Source organism: Kryptolebias marmoratus, linkage group LG1 (genome assembly GCF_001649575.2).
Source record: "Kryptolebias marmoratus isolate JLee-2015 linkage group LG1, ASM164957v2, whole genome shotgun sequence".
Taxonomy (NCBI): domain Eukaryota; kingdom Metazoa; phylum Chordata; class Actinopteri; order Cyprinodontiformes; family Rivulidae; genus Kryptolebias; species Kryptolebias marmoratus.
Window position 1 is genome coordinate 24,980,596 of NC_051430.1, and position 27,582 is coordinate 25,008,177.

A 27,582-nucleotide genomic window follows, 5' to 3' on the forward strand; every position below is an offset into this window, starting at 1 on the left:
TCCGTCACCGACTTTGACAAGCGCGAGGCTTCAGTCGGTCACAACAAACGCGTGGAAGGAGGACGAGGATGGAGCCCTTCTGGGGGAAAGTCTTCTTCGCTTTGGTAGTTTTTTGTAAGTAGAAAACTCGTTTTCTCGGCCACTTTTTATTTCTCCGAACAACAAGAGGAAGTTTGTCTCAATTTTAGCACTTGTTTCGTGTAGTTTTCTTATTGCATGATGTCGTTAATTTGCACTTAAATTGACCTCTATCACATCCGAGGAGCCTAAATGAAATGTATTTACTTTGATTCGGTTTATTTTGTATTTTGTATTTTTTTGTTAAATCAGACCTCCCTGACTGCAGTGAAACGCTTTAACGCTCAGCTTATTGGATCATTCAGAAGCCACACTTGTCTTTACCACATAAACAGACAATAAAAAAAAAAAAAAACCCTCTCCTCCTGTAAGCTGTCCCTCCGTTCTGGTGGGAAACACGGAGCTTTGGACGTGTGCAGAAAGCTGCGCCTGCTCTGGGCTGCAGGTAAACAGGCGTGGCTGCAAAGGGCTCCTGGGTCCAGTATCCAACCGCATTCCTCTGGCTGCTGATTGAAGGGGGGAACAGGGGGGAAGGACGGGTTAATAGCCGAGCCCTGCCTGTGTGGACTTGTGGCTCTGACACCGAGAAAAAGGCTCACACACACACACACACACACACACACACACACACACACACACACACAGGCAGCTTCCACCTGAGGGAGTCCGAACATCTGAAGGTGGACCTGTTGAGAAACAACCAAAAGGCAGAACCTCTGCGCTGTGAGGGGGTTTCATCGGCTTGCCTTGCCCTTTGTGACACAGGCTGATGTGTGTTTATTTATTTTAACATGATTCACCCACCCCTGACTCTTAAAAAGGAAGTGCTGAAGTAACACTTAACCTAACCGTAGGGTACAAATACAACAAGTAGAGAATTTGGCTTTTTTTGTGTGTGTGTGTGAGAGAGAGAAAATGCAGTAGAAGCTGAGCACTGGGTGACTTTGCTATAAGAAGCTGAAAACTGATCTGGTAAAGTTAAAAATAATCAGAACAAAAACTAAAAAGGCAAAATCATCAGAACAGAAGCCAAAACCTAAAACCAACAAAACAGTAGCCAAAAGCTCAAATGAGCAAAATGGTAGGTAAAAGCTAAGATCAGCAGAACAATGGCTAACACCAAAATTTTGAAAAACAGTATCTAATAGCTAAAACTATCAAAACAGTAGCTGAAAGCTAAAATTATCAATGTGGTAGCTAAAAACTAAACCCAGCGGAACAGTAGCTAAAAGCTACATTTAGCAAAACAGTAGCTAATACCTGAAACTACCAAAACAATAGCTGGATGCTAACATTATCAGTGTGGTAGCTACAAGCTAAAACCAACAAAACAGTAGCCAAAAGCTAAAATGAGCAAAATGGTAGGTAAAAGATTAGACCAGCAGAACAGTTCCTAAAAGCTAAATTTAGGCAAACAGTAGTTAAAGTCAAAAGTTCTGACACACAGTAGTCTACCACTCATCTCCACTCTCAAACTATTTGTCACATTTGTGTCTCCTCCACCAGCTGACAGGATCTGCCTCTCGCTGTCTTTCAACGTCGGCACTGCAGGAGCTAAGATTTTCAGCGGCCCAGCAGCCGAGGAGTTCGGCTACACGGTGCAACAAGCGGCAGACATCCGGGACAAATGGTAGGACCGTCAGCCACCGAGCAGTTTTACCTGAAGCTCTTTATCTCATTTATGCAAAGGTTTGGCTCGTTCAGCCCACTTTGTGTTCTTGGAAACAGTGATAAAAGTTTTCAGAGAGAGTTTAACGTCTGCACAGATCAACCCACACAGGAGCCAGGTTTTCTCAGAAATTAGACCTATCTCGCGGTGGTTTTTGAGTTTCTTGTGCTTTAAGACACGTCTGTTTGGCAATTCTCGAAAAAGGTTCAACAAAGGAAAGAACTCAAGACAGCACAAGTTACTGCTGGAATTTTTTTTTTTTTTTTTTTTTTTTGATTAAGTGCAGCTGAAAACCAGAAAAAAATGTTCTCTTTCTGCCCGGCTTCAGTGAAAGCTTGTTGCTGCCTGCAGAGAGATGCTCATACTGACGTTACTGACTATATTTAATCATTCTGCAGCATCTTCACAAGTCTCCACAGTTCCATTCACGGAAAGGAAGTGTCGACCTGATTAGCAGAAGTGTTATCCACTGTGGTAGACCAAAATATGTCTTCAGCATCAGTTTGTTGCAACGCCTGTCTGTGAGAAGACCACTCCTGTTCTGTTGCTGTTTTTTCCCATACAGTAATATTGTTTTAGACATTTATTTATAAAACACGGCATTGTTGTTCACTTTTATGCAGAGTAAAACTTGTATTTTTTTTGTCGTGTACTATATTTGTTGTAAGTTTTACTGCCCCTTTGGCCAGATCTCTTTTATGAAAATGAGATTAGTTTAATCTCAGTGAGATTTTTACCTGCAGTGGCTTTGTGGACAGTGCTGCAGCCTTGTAATCCTGAGGTCGCAGGTTTGAGCCCAGGTTGCTGCAGGAAGGCCTTTCGGCGTAAAACAATTCACCAAATCGTTCGTGTGAGTTTGTTCGCTCTGCCAACCGCTGAAGAAGGGAGCAGACGAAAGAACTTACCTATTTTACTTGTGGCTTCCTCTTTTAATACACTTTTTAAGAAGAATGTGTCATCGTTCAGTCTCACTCTATTCTTAGATAAAGTCATAGTCGCAGTCAAATTACAAGATTTTTCAATGTTTTATGCTCCTAACACAGTTTCTACATCAATAAATCACTGTGTGGGAGTTACTGTAACTCAAACTCATAAGAGTTTTCATAAAAATTACATTAGAAAACAGCAAATATCCCTCAGCGATTCGTTCAGATTATCTGATTTTAGCCCCAGCTTTGCTTTAATGCTCTCCGTCGCTTGATTTTGATTTTTAGTCGCTGTTTTGTTTCAGAAAAAGAAGAACTTCAGCTTTTCACTTTCGACCTGGCATCTCTGACTTCATTGTTTTCCCTCTGATTCTGTCTATATCTGGGTATTTTTTTATCGACTCTATATCCATCCCGCGTGCACTAGGACTGTCTGAAGTGTACTCGTCAGTGTTCAAATGTAAACAAACAACTCATAACTGTTGGCAAGAAAAAAGAACTCTTGTTTTCACTCATTTATGAACAATTTTGCGGGAGACCTTTGGTAGTGAGTGTTGCATATATAGTGGTTATTTTTATCATAGACGATACACCTATTCAAAAAATTCAAATCAAAACATTGGAAAATGGTGTATTTTATGGCTTTAAACCAGCAATTCCTTTCCCTTGAGTGAGTGATGTTGAGAACCAGACAATGCCAACCACTGGCACATCCATGACAGTGTTGGAATAACTGTGCCTGAATTATTTTTATTTTGCTAGAATGATCAACGTCATGAAAAACAGTAGATGCAAAGTGTGACCACGCTGGTGGTTTTTGAGGAAGTGCGTAAACCTGCGGAATTAGCTGAAGCTTATCAGTGTAAATGTTGCAGTATTTGGGAAGAACGCCTTCACCACTAAGTGCTGCTGGTGCTGTGATGATTTGCTGTAAACACAACTCTCTTCACCACTTCTGTCACTTTCTGTGTCTGATTTTCTGTCCTCTACCAAATTATTGGTAGAGGACAGAAAAACAATCAGGTCTAGAAGTTTCAATTTTTAAGTTCCAGTTTATTCCTATAATAATGTGTCTGAATATTTCCTCAATTTTAACTCAGTTATTTCTGTTTCATGTGTGCAGATTTTACTGTAACGCTGCATTGTCACTGACAAAACATTAAAATGCAGCCGGCTGCATTTGACAAACCCATCCTCCCACACACACGAACACGGAGAGAGTACAAAGTATAAGACAATAAATAGGGCAATAAAAGGCAATAAAAGCAAAAAGGTCTGGAGAAACAGCTAATTATACTACAAATGTGTAAAATGGATGAATAATTTCTTTAATATTTAACAACAGATGCCGTCGCATACAACTGAAGTGAAGCTCTCCGTTCCTCAGATTAAACGTTATTTTTTCAACATTAAATTTTAGGTCATTGCGTCAAGTCGCAGCTTCAAGCTGGGCATTTTTAAATGTTCTAAACTTTATGGAACCGCAGGAAAGAAGCTGTTGTTCTTCTGTTTATAACAAATGCAGAATCTGAAGCTGATGTTTGTAAGTTTGAAAATGAAAACAAAATAACGCCTAGTACCAATTTTATTTAATTTGAGTTATTACTGTAATGCACAGCTTCATTTTATAACACTATCTTGGGTAAATTTCTGCCAATCAGTGTACGTACTCGACAAAATAATAACAATTTAAAAATAAATCATATATTGTTTTTCTGCAGCTGCTGCACAAACATCCCTGCCTCGTTTAAAGCGTCGTGCTGTTAGTTTCCCTCGTTTGTAACTTTTAGTTAAACAGTAACAAACGTTCTCAGTCATGTCTGGATTGTGTACACTCACACTACAGTCAGAGTCTCAGGGTAATTCAGCGTCTGGAGGAGTGTCTTGTTAGTATAGCTGAGAAAAAAGCAGAGGCTCTTATAGTCATCTCTGACTGAACATTTCCAAGTGAAGCAACACAAAATTTCCTATCTTTTAACTAACAGAAAATAATTAATTGGTGTTGTATATGCCTAAAACGTAAGAAACACGTTTAATATACAGGTAGCGTATGAATAAATGATGTTAAAGATAAAAGATCTGCTATTTTTTTTTTCTATGAACGTGTAAAATCATGTTTTATTTTCAGAGAATTAAACAAAAAGATATGAGTGACTTGTTGGCACATGCCCACCATGTTTCTACAGGCACAAACGATGTATTATATGTTGCTTGTATTATGTTTGGATTTTTTGCTGTTTGTTTAAAGAAACATGTCTTTATTAGAACATTTTGACATATAAAGGCTGTGGTGTTACCTCCTGTGATGCCTTGTTTGTCGGAGTTTTTAAGATGAATATTCTGGTTCTCTGCAGGCTCCTGGTTGGTGCTCCATGGAGCGGTTTCACTGCAAACAGGAAGGGGGATGTTTATAAGTGTCCAATCTCAGGATCAAGAAACAGCTGTGACAAACTCAATCTTCAAAGTAAGACTTCCTGTTTTGTGGTTTAACCCTCGACCTCCTGACTAGACGTCAGTCCTAAAATGACATCCACAAAAACATACACAGAGTCTCTTTAGCTTTTCTTAAACAAAAAATACAAGAAATCACCTATTTGTTCCACCAGTGCGTGGAATTTATTTAAACAGAAAGATAGCAGTATATTAATTGTTCAAATAACAGATTTGACAACTATAATCTGATCTTTGTCGGTTTTTTGTGATTTTATTTACAGATTCTGTCAGTATGCCAGATGTTAAAAATGTCAACAGTAACATGTCTCTGGGTTTGACTCTTACCCGGATGTCATCAGTGGTAATCAGTGATTTTATGGTATGTTGTGTGTGTGTGTTTTCTTACATATGTAGGAAATCATTCTATTTTGAAGACTTTAAACCACTTTTAACACTTTTTATAGTTGATTTGAAGGTATTTTAATATTCACAGCTTCCAGCTGCTGACAGGATAATCTAATTCTAAGATGAACACATGAATGAATTCATCCATTTATTTACATTTATTGGCACAGCAGGGAGAAAAGTAATGTTCAACTTTTGATTTAAATAAAAATCATCAACTCCATTTCTGCATAGATTAGATGTTGTGGTTAGTTCCTGTTAGAAAAGATGAAAAAAACACTTTAGTATGAGTTAATACAGTTTTAAAACCTTTAATTTTAGACAGAAGATCTAACTGAGAACTGTTAATGGCAGCAGAAATACAGAGCACCCATTAACTCTCATGTTTCTTTCTCCTTTCTGACCTGATACAGACGTGTGGTCCACTCTGGGGGCAGCAGTGTGGAGATCAGAACTTTTACCCAGGAATATGTGCAAAACTGAACCCGCTTTTTCAACTTCAACCTGCCTTCTCTCCCGCTGTTCAAAGTGAGCCACTTTATTCTGAGTATTGATTGCTTTAGGCTGTGTTTAATCATTTGTTGACTCCTTTCAGGCAGGCAGGGTTTACTTGTAGTATACATACATCTGTTACAATGACATAAAACTCACTTGTAGTAAATTTAGGTTGTAAAGGTAACTTTACAACCTTGTTCTTGTTTTTTTACAGAAGCTTCCTAATAGTCATTTATGCAAACTGTTCAGTAAAAGGGAAGGTACTTTAAAATTATTTAGAAGATTGGAGGAAGCATTTGTCAAAGTTAGGAGCTCAGATGAACCCGTTAGATGAACTAAGTGGATCCAGAAAGAAGCTACCAATGTTGATTGTTGTCATTCATAAAACCAGCCCATACATATTTAAACAGCACAGTGATTTGTCAAAACGTTTGAGTTTTAAGTGAGCTTTAGGTGCTTTTTCACTCAGTTTCAGAATATTTTTTATTAAGCCACTTACCTCTGACTTATGAATCATTTGGGCATAAAATGGCTCCTAAACTCAAGAGACGTTAAAGCAAAGAACTTCTTTTAAATTGGCTCTTTAAGCCCTTTGTTACCAGCAGTCTTTCACAAAGATGCAATTTGTTCTAATTTTTTTAGTTGAATCTATGAAAACTACAAAAAGCAGCACAGTTTGAGAGACAGGAAGTGATATGTTAACACCAACAAGGTGATTCTTAGACAACTGTTAGCTGAAATCTTGCCACACAGTAAAGACTGATTCATCTTTCAGGTCCTGTGTCAGGATTTTGCAGGATTTGTTCGAGTTTTTTTAAAGACATGACTTTCAGATACAGTTCATCTGCTGAATGTAGTCTTTTTCTTTTTTGTCCTGACACGTCTTCTTTTGTCCTCCACAATATGCTGCCATGGTCAGGTTTAAATGAACTGGACATAAAATGAGGGAAAAAGCAGCCAATCCCAAATGGAAAGAGCGTCAGAAAGTCTGACTGATATCATCAAGGCCTCCTTAAAAAATTACAAAAAAACATGGCTTCTTGACAGCAAAGTAGAAAGAAATACTGGTGGATGAAAACCTTTGGACAGCATTTTATTTAAAGAGAGAGAGAGAGAGAGAGAGAGACCATTTTAGTCAGAAGTGTCTGACTTGACAGCGGTTTTAGCTGTTAGTCAAAGGAAGTTTGTGGGGACCATGAAATTGGTTGCAGTTTAAAAATACAAACAAAGTTATTACCACTGTTCGCAGTTTTGTTTTGTGTCTTACACGCAGCAGATGGTTAAATGTGAAATAAAGTATTCACTGTGGTAAGTTAAATAAACTTTAACCTGTCGATGCATGAAAGTTAGAAAATAGATTCATAATCGATGGTTTGACCAGTTTTATTCTTTGTGCTTGAACATTTGTTCCTTCTGATCGTTTTCTCTTTTTTTAATAGCATGTGGAGGGCCGATGGACATTGTGATTGTTCTGGATGGCTCAAACAGCATTTATCCCTGGAAACCAATGACGGAGTTCCTGCTGAAGTTAATTCCCTCCTTAGACATCGGCCCCCAAAGTACACAGGTGATCCTGTCACGGTCGATAGGCTGCAGCAGAAATACGTCTGAAGAAAAAAACAGCTTTGCTCCATCTTTCTTTTATGGTTTATTGTTGCAGCATGCTGTTCTTTGTCTCATTTTATTTTTTTTAATGATTATTCCAGATCAGTGTCATCCAGTATGCAGTTGACCCCAGCGTTGAATTCAAACTGAATCAATATAAAACTAAAGATGAGATTAATAAAGCGGCGTCCAGAATCACCCAGAAGTATGGCTTAGAAACAAATACATTTCGCGCAGTCAAGTATGCCAGGTTGGTGTTGTGTTTTTTTTACAGCATTTTCTTAACAGGAAAGTGTGTAAGTCCACAAATTTCAAAATGACTTTTTCTGTGTCTGCTCTTTTTTCAGTGAGTATGGTTTCCATGTGACCAATGGTGGCCGACCTGGTGCCGCCAAAGTAATGGTGGTTGTCACTGATGGCGAGTCCCACGATTATGATCTCAAAGACAGTGTAATCGCTCAGTGTCAGAAACAAGGCATCACCCGATTTGGCATTGCAGTACGTCCTTTACCAATTACTAACCTTAAATTGTGACTTTAATGTTGGGGCATCAGATAATTGCATTAGATGATTTCACTTTGGAGGACAAAGTTGAGGCGCTGTGATTTAGAACTGCAGCTTCAACTTAATTTAAAGTTTCCACATGAAAGCAGGGCGTTATGTGGCTGGGATGGTTTGTCTGCTTGTTTGGTTCTTGGCAAGATTGCTCAAGATGTTATAGACAGATTTGCATAACATTTCTCTACTACTTGCCATGGAGTTTTAGCTTTTCAGTCAGCCATGCTGTATTTTTATTTATTATTTTGTCAGTTCACCACTTTTTTATCTTGTTCTGAGATTAAAGAGAATCTAAGAAGCAAGCTATTTTTAAATGTCATCTTTAAAACTATGAAAATTTTTGATATTTTGAATTATATACTTTTTTGCAGGTCTTGGGTTATTATATCAGAAACAACATAGATACCAAAAACCTTATTGAAGAAATCAAATCCATTGCTAGTTTACCCACAGAGAAGTTCTTCTTCAATGTGTCAGAGGAGGCGGCTCTATCAACGATCGCTGGAACTTTGGGGAACCGCATCTTCAACATAGAAGGTGAGTATTAGTTCTGATTTCTGACCTGTTGTACCTGCTCCATGTTTTTTGGTTTTTTTTACCTACTTCTGGTGTTCAATGCCGTGTTTTTTTAGGTACGGGGAAAGAAGGTGAAAACTTCCAGATGGAGATGTCTCAGGTTGGATTCAGCACTCATTATTCCAAACAGCAGGTACTGCAGCCACCAGCAGCGACAGAAAAACTGATGCATTAACTGATCATCATTTGTGTGCTCTGTATAATATTATATAAATACCATTTTATGCTCATGACACTTAGAAATAACAATAAATCTGGTCACAGAATCTGACCATACTTGTGTGAGAACTGCAGCGCCTTTAAGACCAGTTCTCCTGGCGTACTAGTCCCTTTAAGTTGCTGAAAAGCAATATTTCAGTTCCTCAACTTGTCCTTGTGCCGTTCAAGGATGTGATGATGCTTGGAGCTGTGGGAGCATACGCTTGGAGCGGGACCGTCGTCCATCAGACCGGTTCTAAAGTGACCATTTTCCCATTCTCAGCCTTTGAGGAATCACTGCAAGACAGAAATCACAGCTCGTTATTGGGTAAGCTTTTACAGTTGTCCTCTACGTTTGTCTGACCAGCTATGGGGTGTGACTTGAAATCTTGAAATCTTGAAATCTTTGCAGTAACAGTGTGGTGTTGGGTGTCTGATGAAGATATGATGGAGGATTTGACTCTACCTGCAATGTAGCTCTAAATGCTGCAGCTGTGGAAGCTACATATTAGAGTTAATCTGGTTTTAGAGAATTTAGACTAAGCAAAGCAGTTTCACCTTAATAACTTAAATTACTGAGATATTTGTGGGCATTCCTAAATGGAAATTACCTCCACCACTAAGATCGTACATTTAGTAGCCTTTGTTTGCCTTTTAGTTTGCAGGATTATTGAAACTAATTATGAAGAAATCAAAAATAAAACAGAAAGAGTAGCATAGTGTTACTACAGATTATTCATAACAATATAACCAACCATGTGTTGTGTTGGGTGAAGGGTAGGGTTTGGGTAGCTTCTAAAACAGCTCAGATAAACTGCTCTGAACCATTGCAACACATAAAACTTCTCTGGAGCAAACTGTGGGCTACTCAATACTTAAATGACAATTTTTCAATTTAAAAAACTTGTGTTGTGCCTTAAATGTGCAATATGTTATGCGTAACCTCACTTGCTATATCCTCTATTCCTACTTCTGCCATTCTCAAACAACTAGCAAAATTAAAATTAAACAAAATAAAAAATCCACACTGTCTGAATGTTGATAAGCACTTAGATATGAAAATGCTCCTGTAGGTTCTCAGCCTTCCAGGACATGTTAATTCTAACAAATCGAATCAAACTGGACTTCTTTTTTATTCTTGAAGATGTTTTTCTTAATTCAAAACTGCATGGGGTTGAGACCAAGGTGTTAAACTACACTTTGTGAACTAGCGTGAAAATGAAACTCCCTCCCTTCCTTCCTGAGGGTGGTGAGGTTAACCCTGTGCATGCATGTGAGCGTGGGTTAAACAACTTAGAAAATTACTTTCCCATCACATTTTAAAAGCCTAAAACTCCACATCTTTCAGTTTGGAATTGAGAAAGCTCTTTGGACAAGAAACATGTTCATCGTTAAGAATCAAGAAGTCCAGTTGCCTTCGATTGGACTTGCTGCAATTTAACAAGTTGAACAAGAAAATAAAAATATTATGCATGTGTAAAAATGCCTGTTGTTTTAGGTTATTGCGTTTGTTTTCTCAAAAAGCTCATAGTAAAGGAAAGAAACCAGATGCCTTTCTAAAACTGCCAGCTTTAAAGTTTCTCTAAAGAATCACCACTTCTCTAGTCAAAAAACGTAAAGCCAGAAATGAAAAAAAGTTGTTCTATTGTCTTTGGTAAGTTTGTCAGTTTCACCATCCACCAATAACTTCCTATGAAACCAGACCACTTCATTTTTTTTCAAAGTTACATTCACGTCCCTGCACAGGTCTGAAGCAAAAATGTTTCTTTATCCTGTAACACTGAAAAGATTTCCACCGCAAGGTATGAGAAATCTAAAGCAGCTGCAGACTTTAAAACCACTTTACACTTAAGAGACAAATGACACCAATTGTAAGACAAATGAGCTCATTAACCACAGACAATGAGGAAACGAATGTAATTTTAGCGACCTTGTGTAGCAAAAAGAACATGGTTTGTGGTATAGTTTCTGTTTTTGTCAGGGCTTATTTTCCCACAATGACAAACACTCATTATTTGCCAAAAAAGGCTGGTTACAGTTTTAATGCTGGTACATCTATAGATGTCAACCCAATGATTACTTTTTTAAAAGTTTCAATACCATTTATCCGTGGTTCGTGAGTAATTTTGCTAAGAGACAGACAGAGTTGACTCCAGTAGTTAATGTCAAACTTTCAAACACACATCTTGTGTGATTATTTAGTGCTCAGAGTATGTTGCATATGACTTTTAGCTACTACCACACTAAAATTAAGCTCAGGATCCGTAAATCTGGCTGAGTTGTAGGCATTTTTTCTTTGCTAAGTGTTTAGAAACATTTTTTCAGTTAAATGCTTATACTTAAATCAGCAAAAACCTTTTCCTCTGTTATATTATGGGTTGCAACTTGAGTTTGGGAACCACTGGTCCACGTGATGATGTTCTTTTTAAAACAAACTGGGCGTGCACAAAACCTTCTTAATGAATTTTTTTTGTTTAGTGAAATATTTTTCTTTTTTGTTGTGGCAGTACCTTTCCTTTATTTTCTATTCATATTTATGCATAATATTAAAAGTTGTAAAATGACTTGATGTCTGCACGACTCCATCTAACATTTTTTTTTCTGCTACTTTTATCTGCAGGCTATTCTCTAACCACCCTGAGTGATGGGTCCACAGAGTACTTTGTGGCTGGTGCACCTCGTTCCAACCACTCTGGACAAGTTATTGTTTACACCGTCAATGCTGAGAAGAAAATTAGTGTCAAAGATTCAGAGAGAGGGAAACAGGTACAGACATCAGAGGATGTTTCATTAACAGTCAAGAGCAAACATGTAGTTTCAAGTCTGACAGCCGGATTTAAGTCAACACTAATAAACAGCTGGAACCTGGTTGTTGCAGATTGGCTCCTACTTTGGCAGTGTTCTGTGCTCGCTGGACGTGGACAAGGATGGGGTGTCAGACCTTCTTCTGGTTGGGGCACCCATGTACATGAGTGACCTGAAGAGAGAAGAAGGCAGAGTCTATTTATTCTCTGTCACCAAGGTAATAATGAGCAAAATGCCCTTTTTAGAAACACTTTGTGTTTGAGAGACTGATCATCACGTTGAAACATAAAAATAAGTGTTCATCCACGTTTTTTTTCCTTCATCAAAAGGAACTTTAGAAGGTTGTTTTGGCTCCATCCTTGACACACTTTCTCTGTGTTTTTCTCTGAAGGGTATACTGAATGAGCAGGGATTCCTCACTGGTCCAGCCCCGAATGAAAATGCTCGTTTTGGAATGGCCATTTCTGCTGTTCCTGATCTTGACCTGGATGGTTACCTTGATGTTGTGGTTGGAGCACCACTGGAAGAAAACAGAAAGGGAGTCATTTACATCTACAATGGAAACGAGAAGACATTAAACAAACAGTTCTCCCAGGTACAGCAAAAAATGGCAGAAAACAGTGTTTGCATGTCTGTAGAGTTAAAAAATATAAATAGACATGAGTATTTTAAATAATCAACTCTACAGTTGCATGTTGATTATAATATTTATTCTTTTATAGAGAATCCTTGGCTCAAAACTTGATCCTCACCTTCAGTATTTTGGAAGATCTCTTGATAGCTTCAAAGATCTGAATGATGATACCATTCCTGACATCTCCATCGGTGCTTATGGCAAAGTGGTCCAGCTCTGGTGAGTAAAAACTTTAGATTCTAGATAGAACAACTTGTCATTTGCTGCGTAACATGATCAAGCTCAGAGACTGAATCTGTTACTGTATGCAAAACGGGTAAAACTGATGATGGTATGAAACTGAACTTGATTTCAGGTCCAGAGGAGTGGGAGTCGTTACAGCTACAGCTACCTTCAGCCCTGATAAAATCAACATTTTCGACAAACTCTGTGACATTAACGGACGTAAACATTCATGCTTCAACACCAACGTCTGCCTTAAAGCTTCGTTCAGACCCAAGACACCTGTGGGGCCCATCAGTCAGTCTCATCAGCTCTGATAACAGTTTAATAATTCTGAAGATGTCAGCCTTAATGTTTCCTGTTTTTTAACTTTTGAAAAAAAGTGAAACTATGATGCTTCCCCTTTTTTTCTTACTTTTATCATTTTAATTTTTGTAAGAAAGAACTGATCAGTTTAGTGATTAGTTTTGTGCAATTTCAGATTTTGAGAAGTGGGACCGCCATTTTGTGTCTCTGCAAATTAAGGGTTCAAATTAGAAAACCTTAATTCCAGCAACAAAGTTCTGCCTCAAAAGTGTGCAAATGAACATCCTAAAGAATATCAGACATTTTTTTAAAACAACTCCTGAACTGGTTGGATCAAAATAAAACATTTTCATGGAATAAGACGAATATAGCATAAAGCATGACAAAATAATTGCATAAATATAAAAAGCTACTTTTCCCACTATTGAATAAAGGGATGGATTTGAATTAAATATAAATTTAAATAAAATTAATTAATTATGTTTTGTGATTGTCAGTTTGTGTTGACACCAGGAATTTGGCGGAAATTAGGTGGGTAATATCCAAAACATCACAGAATTATTTAAATAAAGAAACCAAACAGTTTCAAAACACAAATAAGATCCATACAGATTACTTCAGTTGATGCAAGCTGCCGGCTTTGCAGATCCCCGACCCGCATTGTTAGAAATGTGTGAATAAATCAGCAACAGATGCAAAATGGTTTCAGAAATTTACAGAAGTAGAAGACTTTTGCCAAAAAGAATTGTCAGAAATTCCCAAAGGAAGAAACTAGAAAATGCTTTACTGGACACAAAAGTGTTTTACAAACTGAGATATTTGTTGAATTGGGTGGTTCTCAAAGATTTGACATTCAAATGTTTTGCTACTAAAACAACAAATCAGTTTATTTTTCTTAATTGTCAAAGAGCATAAATAAGTATTGAACTTTATTTTCAAACACTATCAGAGGTTTTTTTTCTCCTTTTGTTTTTGGAATAGATGTTTCATACACTTTCACCCTGGACGCCGACCTGCAGGGTTCACGGGTGACATCAAGAGGGCTGTTTACCAAAAACAACGAACGTTACCTGAAAGGGAAGGCGGATATATCCTCAGCGCCCCTGTGTTTTGACAACCAGGTTTATGTTCAGGTAAGTGTTGAAAATGATCCATTAATTTGGTGCATATCTTCCAGCTCGGAGATGTTTAGCTCAAGTTTTTCTCCATGTGTTCAACAGGAAACGCCCGACTTTGTGAATTCCCTCAGTCTGAAAGTAGAAGTTAAGCAGGAGAGTGAGGATGTGAACCCAGTCCTCGACGTGTTTTCTCCAAGTGCCTTTGAATTCTTTGTAAGTAATAAAGACAAAACATATACTTATGACGTATTTTTTTCTTCTTTTCTTATGCTGTTTGATCAACAGGAAATAAATCAGACAACCTTGAAAAACAACTGCAAAGGTGTCTGCACAGTCTTTTAAAATTACACGGTTTGCTCCTGTGATAATTGCTGCCTTATTTCGCTTAGTCACACAAGTTTTGGTTCCCAAAGCAACAAATTAGTAAGCAAACTATATAATATGCTTCTTTTTCAAAACATTGACTGAAGGAATGGATGCCCTGCATGCCAAAGTTTTAAACAAAGATCTCTTGTGATCTATTAGGACTTGGAGTATGTGTTGGGGATGCTTCTCAACTATGACCACACCAAATTTTAGCTCCATATCTGACAGAGTTACAGCCATATTTGTGTTGACTAAGCTTGATTAGCTGTGGCGACCATCTTGAATTGATTTGACTCCAGTGATCCGTTCTGTGGTTCACGAGATATTTTGGTAACGGTTCAGACAAAGAAATGCACACATCTGCAGTTACGCCCGTGTTAAGCAATAATAACTGTATTAACGTAAACTAACTGGAGTTTTACTGATTTCAGATCCCCTTCACAAAAGACTGTGGGTTGGACAACATGTGTGTCAGTGATTTGGTTCTGAGTGTGAAGACGAACACAAAGGCATCCAGGTAAGAATGACTGAGCTAACCTAAATGTACAGTACACATTTTAAAATGGTGTAGTCCTTTTGCAACACTCAGTTTGAGACCATCACTATAAACGTGAGGAAAGGATGGAATGAGCTGACGTGAGATGTTATCATCAGTGTTTGACAGAACAAGCTCAGGCAAAGCTGCTTTTTTATTACTGTGACTTTTTTTTTTTTGGAAAACCCTTTTAAGAAACATTTTTGGCTATTTTATTAGATCCTGCTCTCGTTGATTTGAGGTTTGCCTGGCTCTTCCCTTTCTCAGAAGTCTTGCCACTTTATAAACTATGTATTTGGATCAGAATCTGATGACTTCTGTCTGGTTTTTGGATTATGTCTGAAACCAAATGTTGTTAAATCAGACCAGCAAAGTCCTGATGAATGGATTTTAGTCTTAACTAAACAGTTGTTTTCTGAAATTTAACACATGCATGTTGTTTGTTTTGTAATGATTATCATAAAGCAGATGTTTAATATCAAATCTGCTGACTATAATGATTAGTTATCAGTTTTATTCATGGCACATCGTGCTGTAGCAGTTACACCCCCAGAAGGTGTACTAAATTGACCCACAGTGTAGATAATAACACACTCTCTGCCTCGAAGGTCTATAATTTTTTGACAGAACAACAAGTGTGAACTGGTAATTATGTCACGGAAAGGTATGCAGGAGAAGCGAGAGGAAAAACTGTGTCAGGAATAAACCAAATCTGACACTTCTTTGTTTAATGTTGGGCCTTCAAAATGCCTAACAACCATTACAGCATTTTCTATTTTCTGTTTTATGACACTGTTTTAATTGCCAATAACTGCAAAATCAAAGTCCCATAAAATAGCTGACAAAGTCTGTCAGACACATACTCAGTGAATTAACAAACATGAAAGGACTTGAACAGTTTTACAGTAAGGGTACAGCAGCTGAAAAAGTACTTGAGGTTTTCACAACTTCTATTTGTACTGTATGCTTGTTTTTCTTGTTCCTGAGTTTGGAGAATTTAAAGGGGAAAAATAAGCTTCTTGAGTTTGCGGCTTTCAATTTTTAGAAGTTCAGAGAAGACTTTCCTGTGTTCCTGTCTTTTAGTTCAGCTCCTTTCCTGGTCAGCGCTAATAACAGAGGCCTATCGTTTGAAGTTGCTGTGAAGAACAAGAAAGAAAATGCTTACAACACACAAGTCACAGCCAAATTCTCCAGCAACCTCTACTACTCATCTGTTTCTCCTGTGAGCAAAAGAAAAAGACACGTTCGTGCTAATGTGATGCCAGTGTACAAAACAAAAAGTCATATTTCTGGCTTGTATAAATGCAAACCCTGTGTAAGTTGTTTTAAACTTTATGGATGATATATTTCCAGACAGATGAAGTCAAATGCACAGCGACACAACAAGATGCTGTCACTTGTCAAGTTGGTTACCCAGTAATTAAAGAAAACCATGAGGTAGGGAAAAAAATGAGTTGAGTTTGATATTAAATACATTTTTATCGCCTGAAGGCAAGAGGCGATAATGTTTTTGTCTGTGCCTGTGTGTGCCGGGGTGTGCGTGTGTGTGTGTGCATGTGTGTATGTAGCATTACAAAATATCTTGTTAGTTACAGAAAGTACTAAAAACATTTTGGTATTTCATTGCAGGTGAAATTTCAGATCACTTTTGATTACAGTTTTGAGCAGTTGCAAAGCCACGCTGACGTCGAGTTTGAGGCTAAAAGGTACAGAGAATCATGTAAAGAAATATGCAGTTAAATTGTTCAGCTTTGTAAACAAGTGCATTTTCATCAGATAAGGTTTAATGATTTTTTATCTTTTGCAGTGATGGCAGAGAGGAAAACCCTGCAGACAATAATAAGCACATATCCATTCCTTTGCAGTATGACTCAGGGATCGTGTTATCCAAGTGAGTTTTATTTGTTTATGTTATTTATATATTTTCATTTCAGTCTTCCAGTAATAGTAGTTTCAAAGGATGAAAACAAATTAATTCCAGTTGTAATTTTGTCTCCTCTTTGCTTTACAGGGAGTCAAACATGAACTTTTACGTGGCAAATATGTCGGGTCATGTGGTGACGACAGTGAAAACTCTGGATGACATCGGCCCAGAGTTTAACTTCACAGTCAAGGTGATTAAAAACAAATCCACCTCCTAAAATATCATCTGATTTGTATTTTTTTAAATTAACAATTGGGGTAAACTGTGGTCAAAGGTTTCAACAGGTAGCTTCCCTGTCAGCCTCCTGTATCTGACCATAGCGCTGCCAATGAACACTAAAGGTGGAAACCAGCTTCTCTATCTGACCAGTGTGGAAACACAAGCAGTGAGTGATCCAAAAATAAATCTCATTGGATGATTTGGAGTTATAGAGCTGCAGAATGAGTGGTCACGTTCTCCACACACAGGGAGGATCTGTTAGCTGTGACTCCAGCCGTCTAGTTGATCCTCTGCAGATCGGAGACAGGAGCCATACGGTTTCCTTCTCAGAGGAGAGCTTCAGAGGCCTGGAGAAACTGGTTAGTAACCTAATCAACTGCATGTTTTTCTGTTTCATGTTTTAATTTGAATATATAAATCTGCACATTTTAAACTCACGATGTTGTGAAAAATATAAAATCCAATCCTTCAAAGTGCATAAGTTGTTTCATGTTTCATAATAAAACCCCTCACCGTGAGGTATGACTGAAAGAATGAGATCTCAGATCCAAGCAGCTGGAATGGAGCTCAGCCTTAGAGATATGGTGAGGAGCTCCAACATGAGCTTGGAGTAAAGCCGCTGTGCCTCCACATCAAAAAGAGTCAGGTGAGGTGGTTCGAGCACCTTCTTGAAAGTTTTCAAGGCACTTTCCTACGGAAGAAGACCCCGGTGCAGACCCAGAACTGGCTGAAGGGAATATATATATCCTCTCTGGCCTGGAAACACCTTGGGATCCCCCAGAAAGAGCTGGAGAGTGTCACTGGGGAGAGGGCTGTCCGGGTTTCCCTCCTGGACAGTTTTACCGACACGACCTGACCACGGATAAGCAGCAAGAAATAGATGGATGGTTTAATAATACTTTGAGTAGTCAAAAGATGAAGATGAATGTTTCACGGGGGTGCAGTTGGCTAGCACCATTTCCTCACAGCAAGAAGATCTTAGGTTCAAAACTCAGAAGAAGAAGCTGAAAAAGCTGTTTGGATGAAAAGTGAAACGTCTTCAGAAATCAAGAGAAGAAGTCCATTTGCCTTCTGTTGAACCACTTAAGAGTGTCTTGTCCTGGAGGATTGAGAATCTACACCAACGTATTGTTGAGTGGCTTAAAATGTTGTCAGAGGTCAGCACTTCCAGTCGTCAAATAGGATTTTTAAACCCAGCTCGATTTAAAAATCATCTGGTAGATGTTAGATTTTCAAAGCCATTTGCTGCTGTTCTTCTTTTTTTGTTACAGCCTTAATAAAATTGATGACAGGGTTTCCCAATAAGAAAAAAAAGGGTAAAATCCCAGAAAGACTGAATTTTCTGAAACACACTTGTATTCATGGCGTCATCATTTGACCACTAGAGGAGGCTAACATAACTAAAATGTTTTCTTTTTTCTTTGCTACGTTTTTGTTTGTTTAGCTGCCTCATCACTGTTTGTATTTTCTAATTAATGTTGCTGTTTTTATTTCTTTTTAACTCGCAGGACTGCAAAAGTGCAAAATGTGAATCCATAAAGTGCATCCTTAAAGACACTGAAGTTAAGAGCAGCTACTTTGTGAAAGTTAAAACAAGGATCTGGAGAGGGACGCTCATTACGGTAAATCTATCCATTCTGTTATGTTACTGATAAATAAAGTCCCAGTGCTCTGATCTGCATATCTCTGCCTCATTAGGCCTCCTATCAGTCCATCAAGCTGACCTCCAGTCTGGATGTGGAGACCTCCAACCCAGACCTGCTCATTATTGGCCTCAAACAGCAAAATGTGAGTTAACATTGAAATATTTCAACCTGGTATCTCCGCCAAATGAAGCTGAGCCAGCAAAAGTAGTAAAGTGCTGTTTATGTTCTTTGAACCTGTCCTATCTGAGTTAGAGAGGCTCTAGAGTGGTGTTATGTGATTTCTTGGTGTCCAGGTGGTGCTGACAGTCAGTAAACCTGGAGAGAAGGCTGATGTTCCTGTGGGAGTGATAGCTGGCAGCGTTATCGCCGGGCTGCTGCTGTTGGCTGGGGCTGTTGCACTGCTGTGGAAGGTAACGTCTTAAATCAAGTATTTGCTAAAAATAATTAAGAGGAGCACTGATATCGTGTTTATATACTAGTTGGCTTAGCTGGTCTTGACATTATTTAGGGTTTATATATAGTATTCATAAACAGGAACCTCTTCTTGTGAAAACAAGAACATGATTTGTGTTTTCTGAAGAAGTTTCCTAATGCTTAGATTTCCTCACTGCAGCTCTTTCATTCAGGAAGTTTTTGGGACATTTCTTGTTGATTCACATTCGGTGCAGATCTGTAACTGATATCACAATTTGTTGTGTTTTGTTGTTGTTGTTTTCCAGGTCGGGTTTTTTAAAAGAAAGTACCAGAAGCTTCGGAAGGACGCTGATGAAGATGGGCCAAGCCAGCCGCACGTTGATGAAGTGCTGTGAAGTACAAAGAACTCCAGCAGCCCTCTGTCTCTCTCTCTCTGATGTACATTTCCAGTGTGAATATCTGTATATTTCAAGTGCAAATAGGCTGCATCTCAGTCACTGGAAATCAGGCACTTTAATGAAACAGGAGCTCGTAAGTTTGTAGACAAGTGGGACTCGGTTCTCTCTGTTTTACAGACAGTTAAGGTCTTATTTTTTTGCCTTGTGAATTGTACAGGGTTTGGGAAACTATGCACTGACTTCTAAAGGTTGTTCTTGCTTCCAAGATTAAATACGCATGAACATTTTAATGCATTTTTAGCTTATCAATAAGGTGCAGATGTTGGCATCTGGAGTTTCACACTGTAAACACAACAATGAATACCTTTTTGAAACAAACTCTAGACCCCAGTACCCAAAAATGTCAGTTCAATTATGAAATGTTAGACCTGTAAATATAGCTAATACAGTTTGGAGCTGTCACCTCTGACTCTCAGGGCTACTTTTACATTCAGACTATTAATATAAAATGAGTTATGAGCGAAAAACAAAGCAACACAGAACTGAAAAGAGCTAAATATGTAAATTGGATTGTTTTATTGTGTTTTACTGTATTCAGAAAAGATCAAATTGTGATCTTTCGTATTTTTATTTGAGATAAATCCAGTTAAAACTTGACTGGTTACGTTTATTAATTTCAGTTGGTACTTTAAATAAAATGATAAGCTTATTTTATGATGATAGCTGATATTTTGTTTTACATAATATAATAATGAGCTGATTATTTGACCCAAATATGTCAAATAATAGTTTGTATATTTATTGTTTTAAAATGTCTAAAACACAGCATTTGAACATCCTTTTAAGACTAAGAGAGGCTGTTTGTCAATGTCCATATAATAAAGAAAAAATTTAAAGGTTAAAGACAAACGTACTGTCTAACAAAACAACATCACAAAACGTGGCGTATTTCAAGTTTGTGAAAACAAAGAAAAAGAAACGAAATATTACAACGATTCAAGAAAAAATACGACTTCTGTACCATAGATATAAAATCCCAGGCATTTGTAAACAAGGCATGAAAAGAAAAAAATTTAATGTATAAGGGTGTTACAGGTTTTTGGTGTTTTTACTTTACTGTGAAAAAAATGTAATTTCATTTAAACATAATTAATCTGATGTAATTTGACTTAAAGCTACAAAATGTATATTTTTGATAAAGAATTTTGACAGGATGTGAGCTTAGTTTAGCTGTTGTCATACTAAATTTATTTTTTTCAACCTGAAGTAAAGTCAGAAAAATGTGATCATAAAATATTTTGTGTACAAGCAATACAAAGTAAATGCACCAGTTTTTTATGTTGGATGGATGGATGAAATATGTGCTGACTCAGCATTCAAATTATTAGACAATTTAATTAATATCGAAAAAATGAATTTTAGCAGAATTCCAATGAATCAAATGCACAGAAACAACATTTTGACAGTTTATTTTGTCAGGATCTGCATTTTTTTAATGTGTTATTTATTGCTTTTGGGTTTTGTCTTTTGGTTGTTGTTTCCTTTCCTGTTGTTCTTGTATTTCCTTCGATCTCGTGTTCAGTTTTGATTTCCTGAGTTCCTCTTTGGCGTTTACGATTTCCCTTCAGTCAGCCCTGATCCTCCCTCCCTTCAGTAAATCTTTAAGTTTTTACTCGTGGTCCTTGTGTTTGTCTGCATCCTTGGGTCCTTCCTACTACCAAAACCTGACATATTTACGTACTTATTTGTAGTTTTTGCCTTGTTCTGGTAAAATGCACTCGCCGTATTTGGCAGCGGTCGAGTGCTGTTTTGACCAGACATTTAAAAGATCAAATCATCTGGACAAGAGAAACAATTTTAATCCATTTTACCCATTTTTTTATATATAAAATAACAAAAACACGTTCTATTCTGTAGCCTAGAGAACATTTCAGTTCGATCAAATCATGTTAACTAAAAATACCATGACATATAACACATTACGATCACATAAATGTATTCAAGTTTAATGCAATTGTTTTTTCCCCAAAGTATTTCTTTGAAAATCCACATCTTCCCCACAAACAGGAGAGAATGATGTGACTGATATGAGAACCTACCATTGTTACTTTGCTTTACTAATAATAAACCAACAAATAAACTCTTATCACCTGTCCTGAACTTTTCTACTGAGCCCTCTAAAAAGGTGTTTTGAGGTGAGAAAGGAAGGTAGAACTAAGAACTAAGGTAAAAAAAACATGAAATATTGTGAGTAAAAACAACTGGTTTGCCTCCAAACTACACAAATAATTGAACAAACTCTGGAACTGTGCCGTTTTACGTCAGAGTGAACTCTCATGTGTCTTTAGGACTCGTCTTAATATTCTGTTAAACTGTGGGCTCTCATGTGTTTCAGATCATAAGAATAAACCTTTGACCCCACTCACTGCAAAGAGGAGCTTTGATTCCTGTGGACTTTTGTGTGATTGTTTAGATTCGCCTTCTGCCTGAATCTTTGCCTACAAATCTCACATTCAAAAGGTTTCTCTCCAGTGTGGATTCTCACGTGTGATTTTAAATAAGATTTCCGGCTGAATCTTTGTTCACAAAACTCACATTCAAATGGTTTCTGTCCAGTGTGGATTCTGATGTGTGAGTTTAAAGAAGACTTGCGGCTGAATCTTAGTTCACAAAACTCACATTCAAATGGTTTCTGTCCAGTGTGGATTATCATGTGTGAGGTTAAATAAGACTTCCGGCTAAATCTTTGCCTACAAAGCTCACATTCAAATGGTTTCTCTCCCGTGTGGATTCTCATGTGTGAGGTTAAATAAGACTTCCGGCTCAATTTTTGCCTACAAAGCACACACTCAAATGGTTTCTCTCCAGTGTGGATTCTCATATGTGACTTTAAATAAGACTTCTGGCTAAATCTTTGTTCACAAAGCTCACATTCTAATGGTTTCTGTCCAGTGTGGATTCTCATGTGTACATTTAAAGTTGTTTTTCCATTAAATCTTTTACCACATTCAGCACAACTAAATGATTTTGGTCTTGTCTGGACTTCCCTGAGTGACTCTACCTTTTTCTTCCCTCTGACACTTTTCTTATGACGCAAACAGCTTGAACACCTTACTGCTGAATGACATGTCATGAGTGTCTGAAGAGACCATTTGTGGAGAAATTGTTTCCCACACTCAGAGCAGCTCAAATATTTGTTGAGAGAGTTTACTGCTGACTCGGGAGCCATGCACTCTTTCCAGTTTTCACTGTCTTCAGTCTCTGAAGAACTGGAAGCATCCCCATGAGGATTTGGATCTGGGTTCCTGCTCGTTTCTGCTCCTCCACAGTCCTCTCCATCAGCTTCTACTTTTATCTGGTCAGCTGAGCTGCTGGTTGGAACGTCTCCGTCTTCCATCTGGTGCTGATGAAGCTGTGAGAAGAGAGGCTTTTCTTCAACGTCCTCACTCTTGAGAGGAACTGCAGTGAAATGAAATCTGGTGTCATCAGTCTCCTCCTTCACACTGAGCTGCTCTCCTTCCAATCTGGTCCAGAAATCCTCCGGTTCCTCCTTGATGTGGAGGGGCTCTGGGTCCTGCTGGTCCACATGAGACCTCCATTCCTCAGGAGCTTCTACTCTGAAAGTAGAGCCTGCTGAACATCTGCGGGGAACATATACAACATGGACAATTTTAACTTTATACTAACTTTATCCAGCTTACATCACATCTCGGCTTCAAAAGCTCAACTCCACACTCTCTATTTCTGAACTGAGAAAGCTCCTCGGATGAGAAGCGAAATGTCTTCAACGACAGAATATCAGTCCAGTTGTTTTTGTTTGTTTTTTTAACCGTTTTAGAACTTCATACTCACACAAACATCACTTGTGTTACTGCTTTATGTTCTAAAAACTTAACTCGGTGAATGAGTCCAATGTTTATGATAAAAATCTGTTCAGGAATATTATTTAGCTTAACCGTTCTTTTATTTATAACACATATATAAGTGTGTATGTGTGTGTAGTGTTATGGATATCTTGGAAAACAGTTTAGATGTGTTGTTTTATAACTTACAAAACTGTAAAAATAAATAAATAAACAGTGATTTAATATGTTTTGCTCTCCATCCTAAGTAAATATCCTCCAAGTTATTGCTAGCTTCACAGCTAGCTAACGTAGTTTAAAAGCGAACCAAAAAAGTACAAACCTAATCTGCGCTCATTTTATTCTTTTGCTCTTTGTAATCTGCGGCTGTTTCTTTAGAAAGATCCAATGTTTCTTCCACGGCTTCACCCAGTCTCTGTTTGATTATCTGTCTCCACATTTGCTTGTTTATAGTTTGGTTGTTTCTTTCTTTTCTGTGACGGTTAACCGAGCCGTTGTGTGTACGGTGGCCGGACAGGTTCAAACGCACAGCAAACGGCGGAACGCGCCTCCAAACCACACAAACACACACACGCACACAAAAAACGAATGTAAAAGAAAAATGCTACAATCTCAGAAAATAGACAGAAGCAAAACGAAATATGATACAAATTAATAAATAAATAAATACACGAGCAAGTAAGAAAAAAAGATGCAAACTTGCGCCACAAACCGGAAGTGCACCAGACCACTAGGGGGACTAGAGGCTGGATTCAGGTGTCTTCCTCCTGTTTGACCTGGTGCTGGCAGTGAGATGTCAGTCAGCCCACCTCCGTGTCTTCAAGTCAAGGCAAGTTTATTTGTATAGTACATTTCAGCAACAAGGCAGTTCAAAGTGCTGTACATCATCAAAACACAAAAATAAAAACTCATAAAAACAACATGCAGTCACCAATTGAGAAACCAGTAGCAAACATTACATTTTGCCAAGTGCCATCAAAATCATCAATACACATACACATGTTGGTCAATGTTCCATTTAATATGATTCAAATGCAACTCTAAACAGGTGGGTTTTTAACCTTGATTTAAAGGAACTGTGTTTCAGCTGTTTTGCAGTTTGCTGGAAGTTTGTTCCAGATTTGTGGTGCATAAAAGCTGAATGCTGCTTCTCCATGTTTTAGTTCTGGTTCTGGTGATCCAGAGTAGACCAGAACCAGAAGATCTGAGTGGTCTGGATGGTTGATACAAAAACAGCAGATCTTCAATGTATTGTGTTGCTTGAGCCATTCAGTGATTTTTAAACTAACAGGAGTATTTTAACTGTGTTTATTTCTCTTATCATGGACAACAAGTCATGTGAATTTTGAGACTCAGTTGTCTGATTGATTTTTTTAGCCAGACCAGTGAAGACACTGTTGCAGTAATCAATGCAACTAAAGATAAACGCATTTATGTGGCTCTGAAGGTTCAGGTCTGAGTCCATCACCACACCCAGGTTTCGGGCCTGATCACTAGTTTCCAGCTGTTTAACTGAAGCTGTGTGCTGAATCTTGATCGTTCCTCTTTAGGTCCAAAGATAATTACTTCAGTATTGTTTCTGTTCAGCTGGAGAAAGTTTTGGCACATCCACACATTTATCTGTTCTAAGCATCTATTCAGTGATTGGATGGGTTCAGAGTCACCTGGTGACATCGTAATGTAGAGTTGTGTATCATCTGTGTAGTTATGGTAACTAATCTTATTTCCTGTTATAACCTGAGCTATTGGGAGCATATAGATATTGAATAACAGCGGTCCCAGGATTGAACCTTCTGGTACCCCTTGGTACTCCTTTCCAAGTCGCAGGGAGCTGGTGCCTATCTCCAGCAGTCATCAATGACACTTGAAAAACAAAAATTAAACAACCTCCATGTCAAAAATTAAACAACCTCCATGTCATGTCATGTTTCACTAGACTGAAATCATAAGATACACCTAATTAATTCTGATTTAAAAGCATTTTATATTTTGTATTGATATTTTTATGAACAATTAAGAGTTTTTTTCTCAGTAGGCTTACATGTCTTGAGACGAGATGATGAAAAGTTAATGTTGAATTGTTTCATTAGGTGTAGGTATATTAGTCCAGTCTAATCAAAGAATTCAAAATAAATTTTTCATCAACTCATTTTTAGAAAAATATTAATAAAAAAATATAAAATGCTTTAAAATCAGATGCAGTTAGGTGTCTTTTTGTCTTTGTGGCGTTTAAAAGAAAACCTGACGTCCGTGCTGTATTTTGTTTTTACCACTAGATGGCGGTAAAGCCTTTCCCACTGTGAACGGGGAAACAAAATGGCGATGCCAGTCTTCTTATTTCTTTCTTTTTAAATCGGGTTTTTAATCAATGCAATGCAGATGAAAAGAACAGAAACATCAAATCTGTATATGTTTTTTTAATATGTTTTAGTGTTTTCGTTGTTTTTTTAAGCACATTTATAGGTTTGTGAAACGATTTGAAGACGATCCTGCTGGATGAAAATGTGTATTGTCAGATCTTTGCCACAAGATGGCAGCATTGATACAGATGGTATTATTTTACCCCCTTGCTCTGCCAATGAATGAGTTTATTAATCTAAATACTGTAATTTAGGACTTCTGTCCTTTTCTCTACTGTTTCTCACAGTCTTGTTGGACCCATACGTGAATTACTTCTTTTCAAATTCTAATATAATTTGTTGGGGTTTTTTTCTTCAAATTTGATTAATTTCCTCAAATTCTGACTTTTGTTCTCATACTGTTAAGCTGTTCTGTCCCCTGACTGCTTTGGAATGATGTTTCTGACTTTTTTTGGCCATTTCCAGCCGACACCAGCAACCAGCAGTCTTTAATATTCATTTTTTTCCTGATCTGGCAAAAAGTTTGCTATTTGCCTCTAATAAGTAGCATATTTCTTTGGAAGCTGGGCCCGAGCCCTCCGTGTTGGAGGGGGTATAAGGGATTTGATAAATGGTTGAGTTGCTCTGTTTCACAATTACTCATGTGGTGCGGTGTTGTGAAACAGCTGCTCGACTCTGTGCATAGGTGGACAGGGAAAGATGTTGAAATAGTTGAAATGAGATACAGCAGCTGAGCCTGTTTGGGAGTTCATCCTTGTGGGATTTTCTTCAGATGATTGGCAGGTGCAGCCAAACAACAGACCTACATCACTGGGATGATTACTCATGAACTGGTGCAACGCGCATTTAAATCAAATATGATGTCACTGCACCTGACCTTCATTGTGCAAACATCTTTGTGCAAATTTGTGAGAAACTAGCACCTTCTCTTATGATTATGGCTGTTTCAGTGGATAGAACCACATAGCGTTACAGCCAAAATTTTGGGGCTTTTTTTTTAAATAGTCAATGTTAAATTCTAATCTATTGCACGGATTGAACAAAGTGTATGTCTGCTTCACGGTGTGTTTGAGCCAGATCAGATCTGATGACATGGTCTGCCTCTGCAGGAGGACAGCCAGCACTTTAAAGTTGATACAGCCTGGAGAAGATGTGCCTGAATGTCAGGACGGGTTTTGGAAGCTTCCATCCTTCAAAGACTCTAATCTCACAAATCACTTGCACCAAATGATTTCCTGAACATAAGACCAAGAGCAAATATATTACCTTTAAATGTCATTTATGCGATAGATGAAAAAAATGCTTCGGTCTTCAGCAGATTTTCTACCTGATCAGTACAGAACGAGGTCGGAGAAGATCTTCCACCTTGATTTTTTTCTAAGTAAAAGTCTATTTAATCTGTTAGCTCACTTTTTTAATGTTTTTATTATCATTTCTGTTACAGAAAAATGTTTGCTGCTTCTTAAGATAATCAGCAAAATAAAAAAAAACAAACCATCAAATGTAACCATGGGAAAGAAATTACTTTTCCTGACAGTTGAATAATTCAGCTTTAATTGGACAAGTATATTTCACATCAGATTTAAAATGTTCAGTTTTAGTTTAAATATGTTCTGATAATCCTAATACTCTGGCAACAAGTCTTAAATATTTGTGCTCATAAATAGATAAGTGCAAGAGATGATGGCCCAAATATTTTCTTTATTACGACTGCTGAAGCAATTTTATGAATAAAAATGACAATTTTTGTTCCATATTTGATTTTGCAGCCTTATGATCGATTCCTGTTCTGTGTTACACTACTGGATGCAGATTATAACACAAAACTC

The 27,582-nt window shown here is 37.7% G+C and overlaps 2 protein-coding genes across 2 annotated transcripts; one reads left to right on the forward strand and one right to left on the reverse strand.

Annotated features, from left to right (window-relative positions):
- itga2.2 (integrin, alpha 2 (CD49B, alpha 2 subunit of VLA-2 receptor), tandem duplicate 2) lies at window positions 1-21,202 on the forward strand. The gene is made up of 30 exons (XM_017412215.3): window positions 1-114; window positions 1,585-1,708; window positions 5,028-5,137; window positions 5,388-5,485; window positions 5,925-6,039; window positions 7,446-7,573; window positions 7,713-7,861; window positions 7,959-8,109; window positions 8,541-8,706; window positions 8,802-8,878; window positions 9,133-9,271; window positions 11,564-11,709; window positions 11,822-11,965; window positions 12,140-12,343; window positions 12,471-12,601; window positions 12,738-12,901; window positions 13,892-14,043; window positions 14,131-14,241; window positions 14,826-14,911; window positions 16,013-16,151; window positions 16,283-16,366; window positions 16,559-16,635; window positions 16,737-16,820; window positions 16,941-17,043; window positions 17,128-17,238; window positions 17,321-17,431; window positions 18,581-18,694; window positions 18,771-18,860; window positions 19,012-19,128; window positions 19,438-21,202. The coding sequence occupies exons 1-30, from the start codon at window positions 69-71 to the stop codon at window positions 19,525-19,527; spliced, it is 3,561 nt and encodes a 1,186-aa protein (XP_017267704.1). The 5' UTR covers window positions 1-68; the 3' UTR covers window positions 19,528-21,202.
- Window positions 20,073-26,055, reverse strand: LOC108233651 (zinc finger protein OZF-like). The gene is made up of 2 exons (XM_025005138.2): window positions 26,039-26,055; window positions 20,073-23,171 (listed from the first exon to the last, which is right to left on the reverse strand). The coding sequence occupies exons 1-2, from the start codon at window positions 26,053-26,055 to the stop codon at window positions 21,953-21,955; spliced, it is 1,236 nt and encodes a 411-aa protein (XP_024860906.1). The 3' UTR covers window positions 20,073-21,952.
- Window positions 26,056-27,582: the final 1,527 nt, after the last annotated feature.

Excerpts from the sequence above, each read along its gene's own strand:
- itga2.2 (XM_017412215.3), top strand. The coding sequence starts at position 69 with ATGGAGCCCTTCTGGGGGAAAGTCTTCTTCGCTTTGGTAGTTTTTT. Across the intron at positions 14,912-16,012 it reads ACGAACACAAAGGCATCCAG|TTCAGCTCCTTTCCTGGTCA; the intron begins GTAAGAATGACT and ends CCTGTCTTTTAG. Across the intron at positions 18,695-18,770 it reads GGAGAGGGACGCTCATTACG|GCCTCCTATCAGTCCATCAA; the intron begins GTAAATCTATCC and ends CTGCCTCATTAG.